The sequence below is a fragment of the Pocillopora damicornis genome, chromosome 2 (assembly GCF_964200805.1).
Source record: "Pocillopora damicornis chromosome 2, jaPocDami1.2, whole genome shotgun sequence".
In the NCBI taxonomy this organism is placed as follows: domain Eukaryota; kingdom Metazoa; phylum Cnidaria; class Anthozoa; order Scleractinia; family Pocilloporidae; genus Pocillopora; species Pocillopora damicornis.
In genome coordinates, this window is record NC_142671.1 from 13,988,315 (window position 1) to 14,007,860 (window position 19,546).

Consider the following 19,546-nt stretch of genomic DNA (forward strand, 5'->3'; position numbering starts at 1 on the left):
TTGTATGTTATGAGGATGCTAAATTTAACGCAAACATGAGTTTAATTTTCCATAACAATTCTCTTCCAAATAGATCTTGAAGAACACTGTCTCCACCTGCATTTGATGGCAGGAGTAAAAGATGTTGGTGTCTATTACACGAATAATAACTTCTGATTATTTGTCCATGACAAGTCTCTGGAAAGTTATATGAGTAAAACTACTCTTATTACAAAATAAAAACTTGGTTTTGGATTCACAATGATATTTCAAGACAGAGCCGTTATGATGAAATCATTGCAAACGTAGGACATCGAAAACGTTCATTCCAACTTGCGTTGAGGCCGAGACCACTTAGTAAAGATCATTAACGCGGCACACTTTTTCCAGAAGAAGGAAGTTGAGTTTCAACGAAATTATATTTTTAGAACAGGAAGAGTGTCTCCACCGTCATTAAAGAGACTGACAAGAGGCGTCATGATGGCTCTCCGATATACACCTACATAGAGAAGAATTCAACAGCTGCCTCAGGATTGCGATCTTTCTTCAGTTGTTCCATGTACGATTCTTGACAGTTTATCTCTGTAATAAAAAAAAATCGCTAAAGCAGATAAAAAATGGAAACTTGGTTTTGGATTCTTGGCTGGTCTCTCTCCATTCTGACCATAAGTGGAAATGGATCCTTTATCTTCCTTGTTTGCAGCAGACGGCGGCTCCGAACCAAAACCAACGCGTTCATCGTTTCTCTTGCAGTGGCGGATTTCTTTGTTGGATTGAGCACTGTACCTTCATTGATCTTCTGCCAGGAAGAAGGCGATTATAACGGGTTATCTAACGACTTGAGGAACTTATTCCCATTCGCCTCAGTAGTAAACCTGTGTACTTTAGTCCTGGAGCTGTATGTCGCCGTTGTAATGCCTTTCAAATATTTGACTTTTATGAAGCGTCGCCGCGTTTTCCTGGTGATTTTCACCTCTTGGGCGATTCCAGTTATTACTGCTTTGGCTTTTTTCAAAATGGATCAGCTCTGTCCAAGCCAATGTTCACTATATGACATAATCATTTCGATGAACATAATTTTTTTGGCTTTTTTGCCATGCTGTGGTCTGATCTTTTGCTTCGCTTTAATTTTACTTGTTGTTAACAAGCACGAGCGAGCAGCTCGTGTCTTAACAAAGCAGCTCCACTTTAATCATCGATTTCTGTTCAAGATCCAGGAGAAATCTGCAGTTAAAACGATGGCAATCATTATAGGAGTTTTCCTTCTGGCGAACACATTTGCTTTACGATGTGGTTATATATTATTTTTTAAAACGGGAAAAACATGCGATGATGAAGAATATAAAATACCCCTTCTTGTTTAAAACTCTGCTATTAACCCCATTGCGTACGCCTTCTTCAAGCGGGATATAAAGAAGGAGATGACAAAATGTATTTTCTGCGTCATCTAGATAAAGTAATGCAACTTTTTCAGCTAATCAAAGAAATCCGCAAAATTTGTTTTTTAAGCTTTCATTACTGGTTTGTCAATAGGCGTTGATAATCATGGAAGAAAACAAAATTGTATTCCAAGATCACTTCTAAAAAAAAGGCTGCCTTTTGTTCTCCAATTTGTTGTTAAACACCTCAGTGATCTTTTCCATCTCTAACTGTTTCCCTTTCCTTTCTAGTGTACCTCATTCGAGTTTGTGTAACAGTTATATTTAGTTGCGTGTGTATCTTAAGGTACCCTTTAAAATTCTTTACCGCACAAGCGTGTGTTGCGAAGAGTTTGCAACTTCAACGCGTTTAGTTTAACGACAGGCAAAATTGTGCTTCTATTGGGTTTTCTCTTGCGTCGTCTTCCTCTAAAGAAAAGAGATGTTATTCATGCGACACTATGACGAAAGGCTTCAGTATATTTTAGTCCGCTGTCGTCATTGATCCTAAAGTTACGACGAACCTTGCAAATCATGCCTTAAGCATATAACAACTACTAATTGAGCCGTGAAAAATTTTACTGCCTGAGTGACAAGTGCATAAAGCCCTGGTCAAACGCAATATCTTGCAACATTGTTGCGCGTAACGTGTTGCACAAGTTTGGCCACCCCGTAGCAACATGTTGCAACAAGTTGAATCAAGTTTGAAAATAGTCAAATTTTTGTATGTTACAAGATGTTGCGTGCGTTTGGCCAGCTCCTACACAACATCTTTCAACTAGATTTAACAATGTTGCAACATGTTGCGTTGAAATGTTGCGTGAGTTTTGCTGGCTTAATTCTTCCTGCTATTTTTAGCTTTAAATTTGTTATTTTTCAGGTGCCTGAAGAGAAGCTGTTTCAAATTCTCTTTGAAATTCACCCTTACACCCACAGCTTCACTTTTTTTGCCATTCCCCAATAACTGATGGTTAATTCAGCCTTGCACCTTTGAAATTATTCACGTGTTAAATGAGTATAGCTCATGAATGAGTAGAAATCATCAGTAAATGATTATATCATTAGCCCAAGCTAACATCAATAAAAAAATTCAAAGGTGTAGTTTTGCATATAATAAAGTGGGAGGAAAAAACAGGAACAGCAGGGATTAAAAAAATACTAAGTTTATTGCGCGTTTATCCACTTAATTTTCATTTGATACAAGTCGGTCATTCTTCAATCGATCACATCCTTTATCTCAAAACGATAATTGTCAAGCTATAAAGCTTGTGGGGTCGCTAAGTCTTACATCAATTTTTCCTCACAGTTTGTCGATAGTTTACCTAGCTGTGTACAATCAAACTTTGTTTAAAAAATGGATACCTGGTTCTGGATTCTTGGCCGGTCTCTTACGATTGTGACCGTAATTGGAAATGGATTTATCATTTTCCTTGTTTGCTGAACTCGGCGGCTTCGGACCAAAACCAACGCATTTTTCGTTTCACTTGCTGTGGCAAATTTCTGTGTTGGGCTGAGTGCTGTTCCCTCACTTTTTGTCTGCGAGAAGACAACTGGATGCGACCCTGAAGCCCCTTTTGCCGACAGGGTGGATTATCTAAGATGGCTGTTTACGTACGCGTCCATAACAAACTTATGTAGTTTAGTCCTGGATCGCTACATTGCTGTTGTGAAGCCTCTCAAATAGTTATTGTTCATGACACGCAAACGTGTTTCTCAGTTGATTTTCCTTTCTTGGATACTGTCAATTCTTCTTGTCTGTCCCTATGTGCTACTCTAACTCTTTCATCCTACGCAGCTATAATGCATAACACTTCAAACCAGAACTAAAAACCTTGGATGAACTTGTCCTCAACCAGAAATGTTCAGTTACCTATTATTGATCCTTGCCTTAGCGCTCATCAATCTGTTTTCTAGACGTAAAGAACAGTTAAACTTAACTTTTTTTTTTCAAACATCCTGAGTTAATGTATTTAGGATCTACGAAGAAAAGAAAACATTAAAAAAATGGTATTTCTGACGATTGAGTCTGCGAATAAGGCAGAAATAAATATTTTGTCGGCACGAGATACGACAAGGCCTGGGCCTTAGGCCCGAGCATCATGGGTAATGATGCAGTGGTATATAAGGGGGAGTATAGCACGTGGCGTCCATCTAGGCCTCAGAACCAACTGTTCACCTCTGGCTGATGATAAATTTATTTTAGTTTGAAAACTGATTTTCTTTAACTGTGAAGCCTCGTAGGACGGGCTGCCAACTGCTCTGAGTGTGGGCCATGGTTCCTACCCAGATTTCCTGTCATATTTTTTCCCCAAAAGGGGTTTTTTCTGGCAGGTTTTTTCTGGTCTCCGTATAACCGTAGTAATGTCCTTGTAAGCGGTTGCCCACCTCTGTTAATCCCGACTTGGTGAAGTGTGCATGTTAGTAATGTATACCTATTTTGAATGTGTAAGGAATTGACTTTATATCAGGATTGTATATGGTAGATCAGTTGCGAAGGTATGTATGCACGCCTCCGGCTATATGTGCCTCGGGTTGGTTCTCGGCAGGCTTCCCTAAATAAACTTCTTTGTTGTACACTACTGTGTTTTTTGTTGTGTAGTGGAGACTAAATTACATAATTTCAGCAGCTGAGTACTGAAAGGTAAGTGTTTCTGCTCTGGACTATATGGATAACTTTTATTCCGAGCCACGGAAGTTTTAGTCAGAAGTTCTGGTACCTATTTGACTGCGTTAAAGCTGCAGTCAGCTGGTTTTCAGTAAGAAATAATTCTGGCCTGAACAAGCCAGTTTTTTAGTTCGTGCCCACGTTTTCAGATGAAATCAGCCACAATGAGAACAGTGAGTTCTAAAATCTGCTAGTTATCTTACGTTACGGGTGAAGCAGATAAAGAGGCAGGAGAGGCTTTGTATTAAATATGTAACTTTACATACGTAAAGGCAAACAAATTGAGCACTTTTATTGACAGGCTCATGACAGGTGTCAATAAAAATGTTCCTTAGTCAAGTAACTTCATCGGTGGGTCTTCTATCAGTTCATCATCAAAAGTTATCTTCTGTATTTTCGCCGAAGTAAAGTCATTCAAAAACCCCTAAATGGAAACCTGGTTCTGGATTCTTGGCTGGTCTCTTTCCATCTTAACCATAGCTGGAAATGGATCTATCATCTTCCTTGTTTGCAGACGGCGGCGGCTTCGAACTAAAAGCAACGCGTTTGTCGTTTCACTTGCTGTGGCGGATTTCTGTGTTGGGCTGAGTGCTGTTCCCTCACTTTTTGTCTGCGAGAAGACAACTGGATGCGATCCTGAAGCCCCTTTTGCCGACAGGGTGGATTATCTAAGGTGGCTGTTTACATATGCGTCTGTAACAAACTTAGGTAGTTTAGTCCTGGATCGCTTCATTGCTGTTGTGAAGCCTCTCAAATACTTATTGTTCATGACACGCAAACGTGTTTCTCAGTTGATTTTCCTTTCTTGGATACTGTCAATTCTTCTTGTCTGTCCCTATGTGGTAATGTGGCTCGTTTTTAACGACAATCGTTCTCTTTTCTTAATTTCTTTTTGGATATTAATGATTTTAGAGATCCTGTCGTGCTGCAGTCTTATTTTTTACTTTGGTTCAATGTTTCATGTTGTTTATAAACACGAACGAGCCGCCCGTATCTTAGCAAAACAACTCCGCTTCAATCATCGATATTTGCGCAAAAACGAGGAGAAGTCGGCTGTGAAATTGATGGTCATTGTTATTGGCCTGTTTCTTGTTTGTTGTGCATGCTATCTGCGATGTAGTCTTGTATACATAATGAAAGACGAACAACCATGTAATGATAAAAGATTCAAGTTGCCTCTGTTTGTTTTAAACTCTGCCATCAACCCAGTTGCTTACGCTTTCTTCAAGAGGGACATAAAAGAGGAAGTAGAACGATGCATTTGCTGTGTGATCTGGAAGAAGAGAAACAACATTGAACCACTTAATGACTCAAGACTTTTTCCAAATTAATAGTTTTGATCATGTCAGACACGCATCTCGTTTAGTACAAAGTAATGCTGTTAAACCATAACAAGATTCACTCTGTAGAGTTTACAGTTTATGCAAATCAAACAGATATGCACTATTCCGAGCTAAAATGGAATACATTAGGGAGAATATTCATACTAACAGTTAGTGTAGAAGAATAACTCTGACGGGAAGCAAGACCGAATGAGAACAAAGGGGGAGTGTTCATCTGCAGCTGCTAAACGTTTTCCATTATGATTTAAACAGACAAAATGCAAGAGGAAGGTAAATATTTTCTTCTAGATATGCAATTTTAACAAAGGCAGACAGTGGCTGATTTGGACTGCACCCCCCACAATAAGAATTCGAACGTTCATAAATGCTACAAGGAAAAAAATAATAAACTTCTACACCTTCAGTGACAGGTGTGTTGTTATCAGTTGTGAATTTGTTGTTTGCTAGATCTAAGATGACAAAAGAGGCAGTTACGAACTGTCCCCTAACTGATAACTCCTCTGCAACTGTAACTATTCTTCTGTTTTTCATTTCACCCATGACCATTTTTTTACATTTTGCAGTAAAATCAAGTTTTTCACACAGCATGGGAAATTTGTCGCGTATCAGGTAATATGAGCTAAGAAATGTGCTCTAGCTTTTGTAATTAAAAAAATTAAAAAAAGGCAAAAAATGAAAACATATTACACAGCGTGCACAACTCTTTCAACGTCTGAACAATTGCAATATAACTTTCCTATCATCATGCATTTCATCATTATCACATTGAACCAACTTGGTAATCTCTCCATCGTTCCTCATATCATAACTTTTAATTTCAATTGTATTTGACACAACAACTGAAGTCCTAAAAATTTCCTTAAGCTGTCAGAGACAGGTTGTCAAATCCCTTAGTTGGCTTTCTTTACAGATTAGTTCCTTACTGTAGCCATCAAAAATTATCATGCCACCGCAGACATCATGTTTACTGTGATGGTTTCGAGTCCTTTCAGATAAGAACTGATGCGATGATTTTGATTAATATTCAAATTCATGGTTAACGTTATGAAGGTATTGTATTAATAATAGAGAGCTTCCTTTTCAATGACACAGACATTGTGTCTCTTTCAATGCCGTTTTATAAATTCTCTTTCTTACTCTGCTCGCACTGCCTCGTTGTATAAATTCAGTCTAAGCTGAGAATAAACTTATACAAAAGTTGTTTTTTACATACCCTGGCAAAAAGACCATAGCGGAAGATATAGCCCTGTAGCTCTCTTTTAACCGTTTCTTAACAGCTGTTAGGCAAGACCAAACTTTATTCGGGAATCTACCTTTTCCCGGCAATGTTTTATGATGTGCATGCAGTATTCAAATCTATCTTTAGACGAATCAACCATTTCAGCTTAAAAGAGACGAAGATCAATCTTTGGGGGAAAAATATGTGTGTTTTAAAGACAGATTTTTCGTGACAGTTACTTCTCCTCCGGGTAATTAACAATTTTCATATAGACTGAAATAAGACGTGAAAAGACACGACAATTGACGTCATCAAACATAGAAATGTAAATTTTAAATATGAAAATTACCAGGTACTTCAAGGATTACAGTCTTACATCAGTTGATATCACAGGTCTTTTTAAAACGGTTTTATTTGAGTAGAACAATTTTTTGATTGCTCGATGGAAACTTGGTTCTGGATTCTTGGCTGGTCTCTCTCAATGTTGACCATAATCGGAAATGGATTCATCATCGTCCTTGTTTGCAGCAGAAGGCGGCTTCGAACCAAAACCAACGCTTTTGTAGTCTCACTTGCGGTAGCGGATTTCTGCGTTGGATTAAGTACTTTTCCTCCACTTTTTGTGTGCGAGAAGACAAGTGGGTGTAATCCCAAAGCCCCTTTGGCCAACAGAGTGGATTATCTAAGGTGGCTCTTTGGTTATGCCTCTATGACAAACTTGTGTTGTTTGGTTATGGATCGCTACATTGCTGTTGTAAAGCCTTTGAAGTACTTAACGGTAATGAAGCGCCGCCAAATTTCCCACATGATTTTTTTTTTCTTCGGCGAGTTCGATTGCCGTTAGTATTGCTTTTGTACTGAATTGGCTCGTTTTTGATGACAATCAAATTCTTTTCTCGCTACTGTCATGGATATATATAATTTTCTTTTGTTTTGCGTCAATGTTACGTGTCGTTTATAAGCACGAACGAGCTGCCCGCATCTTAGCAAAACAGCTCCACTTCAATCATCATTTTTTATTCAAAAGCGAGGAGAAGTCTGCCGTGAAAATTATGGCGGTTGTTATTGGCTTGTTTCTTTTAGCTAATTCATGCTCTTTGCGATGTAGTCTTGTATATCTTCTCTATACAGAGAAAACTTCTTGTAATGATCAAGAATATAAAATACCTTTTCTTGTTTTAAACTCTGCCATCAACCCTGTTGCCTAAGCTCTGTTGAAGAGGGACATAAAAGAGGAGGTAAAACGACGCATTCGATGTACGCGTGTGATCTGAAAAAAGTCAAACTTTGTACTACTCTTTCAAAGAGCTCAGAATCCTATTGGTCCATCGATATCCAGGGTAGTGGATTTTGGCGGCTATCACTACATACTTAGTGGACGAGATAAAAAAAAGAAAGGATTGAATAATTTTATCAAGAGCGAGCTTTTGCTAAATCAAAGTTTTTTTTCGTATTTTAAGAAACGCATCCCATTGTACATGGATTTGTATTGCCAAACCACTCTCACAACTGATTAATTTTATAAGTGCAATTTTTGGAGTATATGCTATGATAAATTTCACTTAAACAAGATCTAGTCTTATATCAGTTGAGATCAAGTGCTTTTTTAATTTTTGTCCGTTCAAAGTTACAGCCGTTCACTCGCTCTTTTGTGGCAAGAAGCCCTTACGATAACTAAGTACTTAAAGATTATCATGCAGTTTAATTATTATCTCTCCGTCCGTAGTAAAGAGGATACAACTCAATAGGGCGGAAGAGTTTCGCAATGGATATGTACACGATGCAAAAAGTGCGAATCGGACGTAAAGTAAACATCGCTGCGACGACAATAAAATTTTATTAATGTTGTGTCAAAATTTCCCTCAGAATTTCGCTGCACATGACATGAGCTTGACGCAACTCGCTCAAATTAGCATTTTTGTCAGATCGCTTTATGTTCTTTCTGACCAGCACGAAAAGGCAATTTTCCTCTTACCTTTTATTTCGTGACATTTTTGTCATATCTACTTCTCTTTAAAACTTCTTTATTATTCTTTATTTGATCATATTGACGCTGAAAAGTTTTTTTTTTTTCTGTCACTTGTCAGCAACAGTAATTTATTTTGGATTCTACTAGTTCGTTTTTATGCATACATTAGCATTTCTGTAGAGAGGTAATGAGACCGAGGCGATTTATTTATTTTACAGGCAACAGACAAGTTATATAATTTTGCTTCTGATCTTAATTGAAGTCAAGTGTTTTTATCTCATCAATATGGCTTGTATTTTTATTAGTTTAAGAAAACGGTCATTCTTTATGGGTAAGGGGGAGGGGTGGAAATAAGTGAAGGGATTTTGTTTGTGTCACAATAGAATTTGCCAGATCTCTCCCCCCCTCCCTCCGCCCCACTCATAAGACACTGTAGTATTCTGATGATCCCCCTCATTGGCAGTCAATTTACTATAGTCTCCCCTTAACCCCTAAACTCCCATGGGTGATCAAGGCAGATTTTCTCCTTACAATATCAATACAATATCAGCTAGATGAGAATGAAGAAAATTATCAATTTGGGGATAATTAAATGATCCAATACTTAATTCTCTAAATAAACATTATGAGAATTGTATGGTTGACACTAAGGAGAATCAAAAATTTGGTCTGGGAGTTACAACGAAGGGTTAAAACTTTGTTGAGGACGACTGATCTCCTTCCGTTCCCCTAAAAAATTATTTGATCTCCCCAAAACTAATCTGACCCCCCCCCCCCCCCTTCTTATGCAATTAGTAAGGACCAGTCCTTGAGGAAAATTTCAATCCTTAACCAGTTCATTTTATTGAGAATAAGGCATTTTTTTTCGCAACAAAACATATTGTGTTAGCTTCTCGTTTATTGCTAAAACCAGCTGCTATCGTCAACTCATTGCTTACAGAGGCTACTGAAAAATCATCAATTTGAAACCAGTACAGGCAGTTTTAATTAATACTAGCATTAGCAGTTTATGATATCACCCTAAGGACATCAATGTTTGTTGTTAGAATATGCCTATCATCGAACACAGCGTTTCACACACATCTACTGACTCAGTCAAAAGCCGTCGTAGCTACGCGCCTGAAGTACCGTTTTATCTATCATTATGCAGTTATTATGAATTATCAACGTTATTTTTTGACTAAAATCACACTTCTGATTTCAAAGTGGAAACCTGGTCCTGGATCCTTCAGCGAAGAATAATGTGATAAACAACTTAGAAATGATCTATCTTAGCTTAAAATGTCCGCGTTCGAATACGTGGGAGGCCAATCGCATCAGCGACGTGACAATTTTCCCTCCCAATTACGGTTCCTATGTTGACTTGCGGAGCAACTCTGCTCCTCCGTGAATAATGACATAGTAAAACATTTCTAAATCCTTTTCGAAAGTCAGAGTTGAATATCGCATAAATGACAGGATCAATGACGCTGTTAGCATGCCCCAAAGAATAGCCCATAAATGCCAAAGCCTTTGGTGCACCGCAGGGAAAGTCCTCCTCGCCAAAGAACCGGATAAATTGGGTGATGTACACTGGAAACCAGCACACTGCAAAAAGAATTACGACGGCAAGAAGCATTTTCAAGACTTTCTTTCGGGATTTGTTCGATCGCTGCTGGTTTTCGGAAGTTTGATTACCCGGTACTTTTCTTACCCAAAGTTTGTAAATGACGCAGCTGTACAGAATTGACATGGTTAGTAGAGGAAATAGATAAAAAAACACAAACAGAACGATTGTAAAGGCTTTGTATCCTCCTTCGATGAAAGCTGGTTCCCATATCTCTACGCAGGTCCATCTTTGACTGCGTTCAAGGTACACAACTTTTTGGGCGTAAAGCGTCGGTGAATTAGCCAAGATACCCACAAACCAGATCAGTGCTATTGCACCGTACGTTTTCTGAATAGTCACGAACGTCTTCATAGGGTACATTACTGCTAAGAAGCGGTCAACAGCGATAACTGTCTAACTCAAAACAGAGCTTGTGATCGACATAGCTTGGCTGAATGGGATTATCTTGCACAATAAATCGTACAAGACACCATTTGACCAATTTATGCCGCGTCCCGTCGCGAGAGCTTTTACAGTAACCGGCATAGTGAAAGTTGTAATGAAGAGATTTGCCACTGCCATATTTACTATCAAATAATTCGTGACAGTTCGCATTTGTCTGTTCAGAATGACAACGCATATGACCAACAAGTTACCGATGAAGGAGCCGAACATGATGATGAAGTAAGCTATACACTGGAAGGCTTTCTCTGTTGACGTGTAAGGCTCAAAAGGACATGGATCTCTCTCAGTGGAATTCGTTCTGTTTGGGTCAACTTTGGCCATCATTTGTGGACGAAAAGCGTGCCTCGATCCAACTCTAACTTGCACTAATTTGTAATTAAAAGGAAACGTTTTCGAAATTGATTAATAAGAAGCTGCTAAGAAGATCTGAACACCGGACTCTTTTAAGTCTGACATAACGCTGATGTTGATATTGAAGAGACAGAAAATATTGCTAATAGTGATATTACTGATCGAGACCGTAATAATAAAGGACGAAGACACCTGCTGCGGCGCTCCGGCTTTAAGATCTCCTCGCGAGAATGCAGATATCAACTCCAACTATGCAGACATAAGTCGGTAATAACGGTTTCTTGTATCAGAAATCAGCTGCTATCCACAATACCAGGCTCTACGTGATTTTAAGGAGTCCTCAGGGCGTGAAATTTGTAGTCATCATTCGAAACCAATGTACAAAATCGATCGTGCTATCAATGACATCTTCATATTTTTTGTCAGTCAACTCTCCCATTAAGGACAAATGAACTTGAAACTCATAACTTTTCTTTAACCCTTTCACCCCTAATTAAGATATCAGTATAAATTATCTGGAAAGTCTATCTTTCGTTTCCTATAGTTCAAATAATGGGAAAGAAAGGGCATAATTGTCAGGTTATTTTTTTAAAAAACTAAACCCTCCCTCAGAGGATAGATAACTAGAATCAGTTCAAAAGATGTATGTCTGTCGAACTGCTCCCTCATAAACTGCAGTTTTTCCATCATTCTTTCTGTAGCATGTAGCCGCATCGAAGCAAAACCAACACTCTTCTCATTCCTATTGTAGATCTGTAGGTAGATATGTGTATTTTCCCGTCAATTTCCTTCCGCGAGAGACTAGGTAGATGCGACTCTAAAGTTGTCAAAGCTTTTGGAATCGATTTATTTTCGTGTACGCGTCTGTATCAAAGTTCAGCATGCAGCTTACTCCTGGAGCCCATCTCTAAAATGACCCAAGAACTTTACGGGCCTAAATCCGCATCTTGTAAACTAAACCTAGGAAATCGATCTATCGCCGACCTTAGCTCCAATACCAATAATTTTTTATTTCCAGGTATCTTTAATCTTTCAGAGATAGAGCTATCGATATCTCAACCTTAAATATATATAAACGAGATCAACGTAAATCATCTTTTCGGGACATACTGTCAGACTCCCACTTTATTCGCCGGATGACACTGTTTATATGATAATCTGAATTGTACATGTATCTCGATTTGTTCTTGCTTATCATCTATTGGAGAGCAGATGCATAGCTGACGTAATCATTCACAATATGTTGCTTTTTATCATATAGGTGCTATACAAGCATTGCTTTTTTTCACTGTTGATATTGGACACATTAAAGTTGGCAAAGTAAATATAGCTCCGCACTCTCCTGTCTAAAACCTTGGAGTCTGGTTTGACTCAAACCTATCTATGGTTGATCATATCACCAAGACTTGCTCTGCAGCGTTTTACTATCTTTGTAACATTAGAAGAATTAGAAAATATTCAACAAAATAATGCACGGAGACACTTATTCATGCCTTTATATCTAGTCGCTTGGACTATTGTAACAGCCTCCTATTTGGAGTTCCTGAGTGCCATCTTCACAAATTACAGAGAGTCCAGAATGCAGCTGCACGCCTGATATTCCAGGAGAGCAGATTTTGTCATATCACACCTCTGCTCAAATCATTACACTGGCTGCCTGTAAAATATCGCATAATTTTTAAAATTATCTTAATTACTTTTAAAGCAATACATGGTCTTGCCCCGGCCTACATAAGTGAGCTAATTTCTTTTAGAGACGGAGATATGATATGATTTCCGTTCCAATGACGGCTTACTCCTTGCTCCTTGCAAGGTAAAACACTCACCACGCTCGGCGATCGATCTTTCCATGCCGCCGCCCCTAAATCGTGGAACGTTCTTCCGGGCTCTATCAGAAACACCCAATCTTTAAACAAGTTTAAGAAGGCCATTAAGACTTTTTTATTTGTCAAAGCTTTTTAATTCTTTGTATCTAATTTCATATTCTTACATTTTCTCAGTGATCATTTTTTATTTATTTATTTATTTATTTTTTATTTTTAAATTTTTTTAATTTTTAGTTTTTCATATCTATGTAGGGGTTGAATTTTTAACATTTAATTGTAATGTGCAATTGAAAATTCTTATATTAATAATTGCGTGATATAAGTCTATAAATTATTAAATTATTAATTATTACTGTTATTAATATTACCATTACTACTTTTATCATTATCGTTCTGTTTAGTCTTAACTAAGTTTTAAAATGACAGACTTGTGCTATAGTTGTGTTTCTTTCTCTTAATGTGTGTCACAAGCATAAAAATCAATTTTTTTATTCGGGGCATACATGCAATTACGGACGACTTTCGGACGAAATTGCAATCAGATCCCGTGAAACGCCTCTACTATCTGCAGGATGTCAGGGGTGTGGGAGACGTGAAGGTGAAGTAAGTTTTCCTCAACTTTGTAAGATTGTTGTTAATGACTTATGGTAAACGACGATACCATCATGACAGTTGTAATAAATATTTTTAAAAAAATAATTGTAAAAACTATTTTTAACACTTTAATCCACGAATCACAGCTTAGACGCGACACACTACACGCAGAGAGTCGCTCTCTTCTTCGACTATTCAAAAATTCGTGGTCTCTAGTCTACATTTCATGTAAGAAATACCATTCAGTCCTTCTCTTACGCTGTCATCCTATTATAGGAAACTGGACACTAGTACTTAGACTCTGTAGTACTTTTACTAGTACTTTAAACTCTGCTATTAACCCCATTGCGTACGCCTTCTTCAAGCGGGATATAAAGAAGGAAATGATAAAACGTATTTTCTGCGTCATCTAGATAAAGTAATTCAACTTTTTCAGCTAATCCAAGAAATCTGAAAAAAATTTTTTTAAGCTTTCATTAATGGCTTGTCAATAGGCGTTAATAATTAAGGAACAAAACAAAATTGTATTCCAAGATCACCTCTAAAATGAAGCCGCCTTTGTTCTCCAATTTGTTCAGTTCACACCTCAGTGATCTTTTCATCTCTGTTTCCCTCTCCTTTCTAGTTTACCTCATTCGAGTTTGTTTACCGGTTATTTTTAGGTTCGTGTATATCTTAAGGTACCCTTTAAATTTCTTTACCGCACAAGCGTGTGTTGCGAACAGTTTGAAGTGTGCAAGAGCGCGATATAGGTGGTAATAATCGCCATACTGCTTTTTTACCCGCGAAACCAATCAGAACGTGAGACTGTGACACCTGCGACACCTGCAGTGTTGAGACAGTCTTGGCGCCCATGCTGTGCATAAGCGAGATATGGAAAAGTAAGCCAAAAATAGAGGTTGCAGCTAATGTTCTAGGCTTTCCCTTACTTAAAAAAGTTGACATCACTTGGCTGGAAAGTGAAAGAAGGAAAATGCGTTATATGGAACCAAAAAATACGACGTAGTGTGGGCATTTGAAAGTCACAACTTTCAATCTTTTGAACGTGGCGTAACAAAATAGAATACGTGTTTATTCGCTCGCTTATGGTTGGGACGCATCCCAAAAAATAGAAATATAATTGAGAACGTTTAGAATAAAAAGGCTAAAGAAATCATGTATGTGTATTCATTACTTGGAAAATATAAGTGGTTAGCTACTGTAGAGCCCTCTCCCGAGTTCCATCTATGGCAAGAAGCGCTTCATATTTCATTGCAGAATGAAATGTATGTGTGAGAAATGTCATCTAAAGGAAATAAAGCGTAAACCGAAAACACTGTCAAACCAGGATCGTATCTTTATTATTTTGCTCAAGATTTGTCCTTCGAAACAAAACTTCAGTCGCATTTATTTCGAAAGCAGCATGTTTTCCAATTTTCCAATTTTGCAAATAGTCTACATAAACAATAATCTTTAATATGGTGAGAAAATAAAAGCATTCCGAAAAGGTCGAGTTAGCCTCCGATACCGCCTCAATAACTGCTAGTTTTCCTTTCGTTATGATTAAGTCATCGAAAATGTAGGAAAGGGGAGTGGGAGGGTGGGGAGGGGAAAGTTTGGTGTTAGGTGCAATTTTTAACCAACGCAAATGGCAGCTGATTTTAACACCAACTCGAACACAGTATTCTGGCTAATTTAGTGTTATGCCAAATCGTTTAAAGAAATTCGTTGAATAGAAGATAGATGTGATGCAACTTCAACGCGTTTAGTTTAACGACAGGCAAAATTGTGCTCCTATTGGGTTTTCTCTTGCTTCGTCTTCCTCTAAAAAAAAGAGATGTTATTCACGCGACACTATGACGATAGGCTTCAGTATATTTTAGTCCGCTATCGCCATTGATCCTAAAGTTACGACGAACCTTGCAAATCATGCCTTAAGCATATAACAACTACTAATTGAGCCGTGAAAAATTTTGCTGCCTGAGTGACAAGTGCATAAAGCCCTTGTCAAACACAATATCTTGCAACATTGTTGCGCGTAACGTGTTGCACAAGTTTGGCCACTCCGTAGCAAAATGTTGCAACAAGTTGGATCAAGTTTGAAAATAGTCAAATTTTTGTATGTTACAAGATGTTGCGTGCGTTTGGCCAGCTCCTACACAACATCTTTCAACTAGATTTAACAATGTTGCAACATGTTGCGTTGAAATGTTGCGTGAGTTTTGCTGGCTTAACTCTTCCTGCTATTTTTAGCTTTAAATTTGTTATTTTTAGGTGCCTGAAGAGAAGCTGTGACAAACTCTCTTTGAAATTCACCCTTACACCCACAGCTTCACTTTTTTTACCATTCCCAATAACTGATGGTTTATTCAGCCTTGCACCTTTGAAATTATTCACGTGTTAAATGAGTAGAGCTCATGAATGAGTAGAAATCATCAGTAAATGATTATATCATTAGCCCAGGCTGGCATCAATAAAAAATTTCAAAGGTGTAGTTTTGCATATAATAAAGTGGGAGGAAAAAAACAGGAACAGCAGAGATTAAAAAAAATACTAAGTTTATTGCGCGTTTATCCTCTTAATTTTCATTTGATACAAGTCGGTCATGCTTCAATCGATCACATCCTTTATCTCAAAACGATAATTGTCAAGCTATAAAGCTTGTGGGGTCGCTAAGTCTTACATCAAATTTTCCTCACAGTTTGTCGATAGTTTACCTAGCTGTGTACAATCAAACTTTGTCTAAAAAATGGATACCTGGTTCTGGATTCTTGGCCGGTCTCTTACGATTGTGACCGTTACTGGAAATGGATTTATCATTTTCCTTGTTTGCAGAACTCGGCGGCTTCGGACCAAAACCAACGCATTTTTCGTTTCACTTGCTGTGGCAAATTTCTGTGTTGGGCTGAGTGCTGTTCCCTCACTTTTTGTCTGCGAGAAGACAACTGGATGCGATCCTGAAGCCCCTTTTGCCGACAGGGTGGATTATCTAAGATGGCTGTTTACGTACGCGTCCATAACAAACTTATGTAGTTTAGTCCTGGATCGCTACATTGCTGTTGTGAAGCCTCTCAAATAGTTGTTGTTCATGACACGCAAACGTGTTTCTCAGTTGATTTTCCTTTCTTGGATACTGTCAATTCTTCTTGTCTGTCCCTATGTGCTACTCTAACTCTTTCATCCTACGCAGCTATAATGCATAACACTTCAAACCAGAACTAAAAACCTTGGATGAACTTGTCCTCAACCAGAAATGTTCAGTTACCTATTATTGATCCTTGCCTTAGCGCTCATCAATCTGTTTTCTAGACGTAAAGAACAGTTAAACTTAACTTTTTTTTTTCAAACATCCTGAGTTAATGTATTTAGGATCTACGAAGAAAAGAAAACATTAAAAAAATGGTATTTCTGACGATTGAGTCTGCGAATAAGGCAGAAATAAATATTTTGTCGGCACGAGATACGACAAGGCCTGGGCCTTAGGCCCGAGCATCATGGGTAATGATGCAGTGGTATATAAGGGGGAGTATAGCACGTGGCGTCCATCTAAGCCTCAGAACCAACCGTCCACCTCTGGCTGATGACAAATTTATTTTAGTTTGAAAACTGATTTTCTTTAACTGTGAAGCCTCGTAGGACGGGCTGCCAACTGCTCTGAGTGTGGGCCATGGTTCCTACCCAGATTTCCTGTCATATTTTTTCCCCAAAGGGGTTTTTTCTGGCAGGTTTTTTCTGGCCTCCGTATAACCGTAGTAATGTCCTTGTAAACGGTTGCCCACCTCTGTTAATCCCGACTTGGTGAAGTTTGCATGTTAGTAATGTATACCTATTTTGAATGTGTAAGGAATTGACTTTATATCAGGATTGTATATGGTAGATCAGTTGCGAAGGTATGTATGCACGCCTCGGGCTATATGTGCCTCGGGTTGGTTCTCGGCAGGCTTCCCTAAATAAACTTATTTGTTGTACACTACTGTGTTTTTTTGTTGTGTAGTGGAGACTAAATTACATAATTTCAGTAGCTGAGTACTGAAAGGTAAGTGTTTCTGCTCTGGACTATATGGATAACTTTTATTCCGAGCCACGGAAGTTTTAGTCAGAAGTTCTGGTACTTATTTGACTGCGCTAAAGCTGCAGTCAGCTGGTTTTCAGTAAGAAATAATTCTGGCCTGAACAAGCCAGTTTTTTAGTTCGTGCCCACGTTTTCAGATGAAATCAGCCACAATGAGAACAGTGAGTTCTAAAATCTGCTAGTTATCTTACGTTACGGGTGAAGCAGATAAAGAGGCAGGAGAGGCTTTGTATTAAATATGTAACTTTACATACGTAAAGGCAAACAAATTGAGCACTTTTATTGACAGGCTCATGACAGGTGTCAATAAAAATGTTCCTTAGTCAAGTAACTTCATCGGTGGGTCTTCTATCAGTTCATCATCAAAAGTTATCTTCTGTATTTTCGCCGAAGTAAAGTCATTCAAAAACCCCTAAATGGAAACCTGGTTCTGGATTCTTGGCTGGTCTCTTTCCATCTTAACCATAGCTGGAAATGGATCTATCATCTTCCTTGTTTGCAGACGGCGGCGGCTTCGAACTAAAAGCAACGCGTTTGTCGTTTCACTTGCTGTGGCGGATTTCTGTGTTGGGCTGAGTGCTGTTCCCTCACTTTTTGTCTGCGAGAAGAAAAATGGATGCGATCCTGAAGCCCCTTTTGCCGACTGGGTGGATTATCTAAGGTGGCTGTTTACATATGCGTCTGTAACAAACTTATGTAGTTTAGTCCTGGATCGCTTCATTGCTGTTGTGAAGCCTCTCAAATACTTATTGTTCATGACACGCAAACGTGTTTCTCAGTTGATTTTCCTTTCTTGGATACTGTCAATTCTTCTTGTCTGTCCCTATGTGGTAATGTGGCTCGTTCTTAACGACAATCGTTCTCTTTTCTTAATTTCTTTTTGGATATTAATGATTTTAGAGATCCTGTCGTGCTGCAGTCTCATTTTTCACTTTGGTTCAATGTTACATGTTGTTTATAAACACGAACGAGCCGCTCGTATCTTAGCAAAACAACTCCGCTTCAATCATCGATATTTGCGCAAAAACGAGGAGAAGTCGGCTGTGAAATTGATGGTCATTGTTATTGGCCTGTTTCTTGTTTGTTGTGCATGCTATCTGCGATGTAGTCTTGTATACATAATGAAAGACGGACAACCATGTAATGATGAAAGATTCAAATTGCCTCTGTTTGTTTTAAACTCTGCCATCAACCCAGTTGCTTACGCTTTCTTCAAGAGGGACATAAAAGAGGAAGTAGAACGATACATTTGCTGTGTGATCTGGAAGAAGAGAAACAACATTGAACCACTTAATGACTCAAGACTTTTTCCAAATTAATAGTTTTGATCATGTCAGACACGCATCTCGTTTAGTACAAAGTAATGCTGTTAAACCATAACAAGATTCACTCTGTAGAGTTTACAGTTTATGCAAATCAAACAGATATGCACTATTCCGAGCTAAAATGTAATACATTAGGGAGAATATTCATACTAACAGTTAGTGTAGAAGATTAACTCTGACGGGAAGCAAGACCGAATGAGAACAAAGGGGGAGTGTTCATCTGCAGCTGCTAAACGTTTTCCATTATGATTTAAACAGACAAAATGCAATAGGAAGGTAAATATTTTGTGCTAGATATGCAATTTTAACAAAGGCAGACAGTAGTTGATTTGGACTGCACCCCCCACAATTAGAATTCGAACGTTCATAAATGCTACAAGGAAAAAAATAATAAACTTCTACATCTTCAGTGACAGGTGTGTTGTTATCAGTTGTGAATTTGTTGTTTTCTCGATCTAAGATGACAAAAGAGGCAGTTACGAACTGTCCCCTAACTGATAACTCCTCCGCAACTGTAACTATTCTTCTGTTTTTCATTTCACCCATGGCCATTTTTTTACATTTTGCAGTAAAATCAAGTTTTTCACACAACATGGGAAATTTGTCGCGTATCAGGTAACATGAGCTAAGAAATGTGCTCTAGCTTTTGTAAGTATCCTAAAAAAAATTAAAAAGGCAAAAAATGAAAACATATTACACAGCGTGCACAACTCTTTCAACGTCTGAACAATTGCAATATAACTTTCCTATCAT

The 19,546-nt window shown here is 38.2% G+C and overlaps 2 protein-coding genes and 3 pseudogenes across 2 annotated transcripts; 4 read left to right on the forward strand and 1 right to left on the reverse strand.

Moving 5' to 3' along the window:
• The first annotated feature begins 501 nt into the window (after window positions 1–501).
• Window positions 502–1,493, forward strand: LOC113674791 (octopamine receptor beta-2R-like; annotated as a pseudogene).
• Window positions 1,494–4,382: 2,889 nt separating this feature from the next.
• Window positions 4,383–5,812, forward strand: LOC113674787 (octopamine receptor beta-2R). Its single transcript, XM_089197721.1, has one exon. It carries the CDS (start codon window positions 4,491–4,493, stop codon window positions 5,391–5,393), a length of 903 nt encoding a protein of 300 aa, XP_089053847.1. The 5' UTR covers window positions 4,383–4,490; the 3' UTR covers window positions 5,394–5,812.
• A 1,195-nt stretch (window positions 5,813–7,007) lies between these two features.
• LOC149049993 (octopamine receptor beta-2R-like) lies at window positions 7,008–8,480 on the forward strand (annotated as a pseudogene).
• A 1,003-nt stretch (window positions 8,481–9,483) lies between these two features.
• LOC149049994 (QRFP-like peptide receptor) lies at window positions 9,484–11,928 on the reverse strand (annotated as a pseudogene).
• A 5,822-nt stretch (window positions 11,929–17,750) lies between these two features.
• LOC113674828 (octopamine receptor beta-2R-like) lies at window positions 17,751–19,206 on the forward strand. The gene has a single exon (XM_089195287.1). The coding sequence runs from the start codon at window positions 17,885–17,887 to the stop codon at window positions 18,785–18,787; it is 903 nt and encodes a 300-aa protein (XP_089051413.1). The 5' UTR covers window positions 17,751–17,884; the 3' UTR covers window positions 18,788–19,206.
• The last annotated feature ends 340 nt before the right edge of the window (window positions 19,207–19,546 follow it).

Coding starts and splice junctions, on each gene's coding strand:
- LOC113674787 (XM_089197721.1), top strand. CDS start 4,491: ATGGAAACCTGGTTCTGGATTCTTGGCTGGTCTCTTTCCATCTTAACC.
- LOC113674828 (XM_089195287.1), top strand. CDS start 17,885: ATGGAAACCTGGTTCTGGATTCTTGGCTGGTCTCTTTCCATCTTAACC.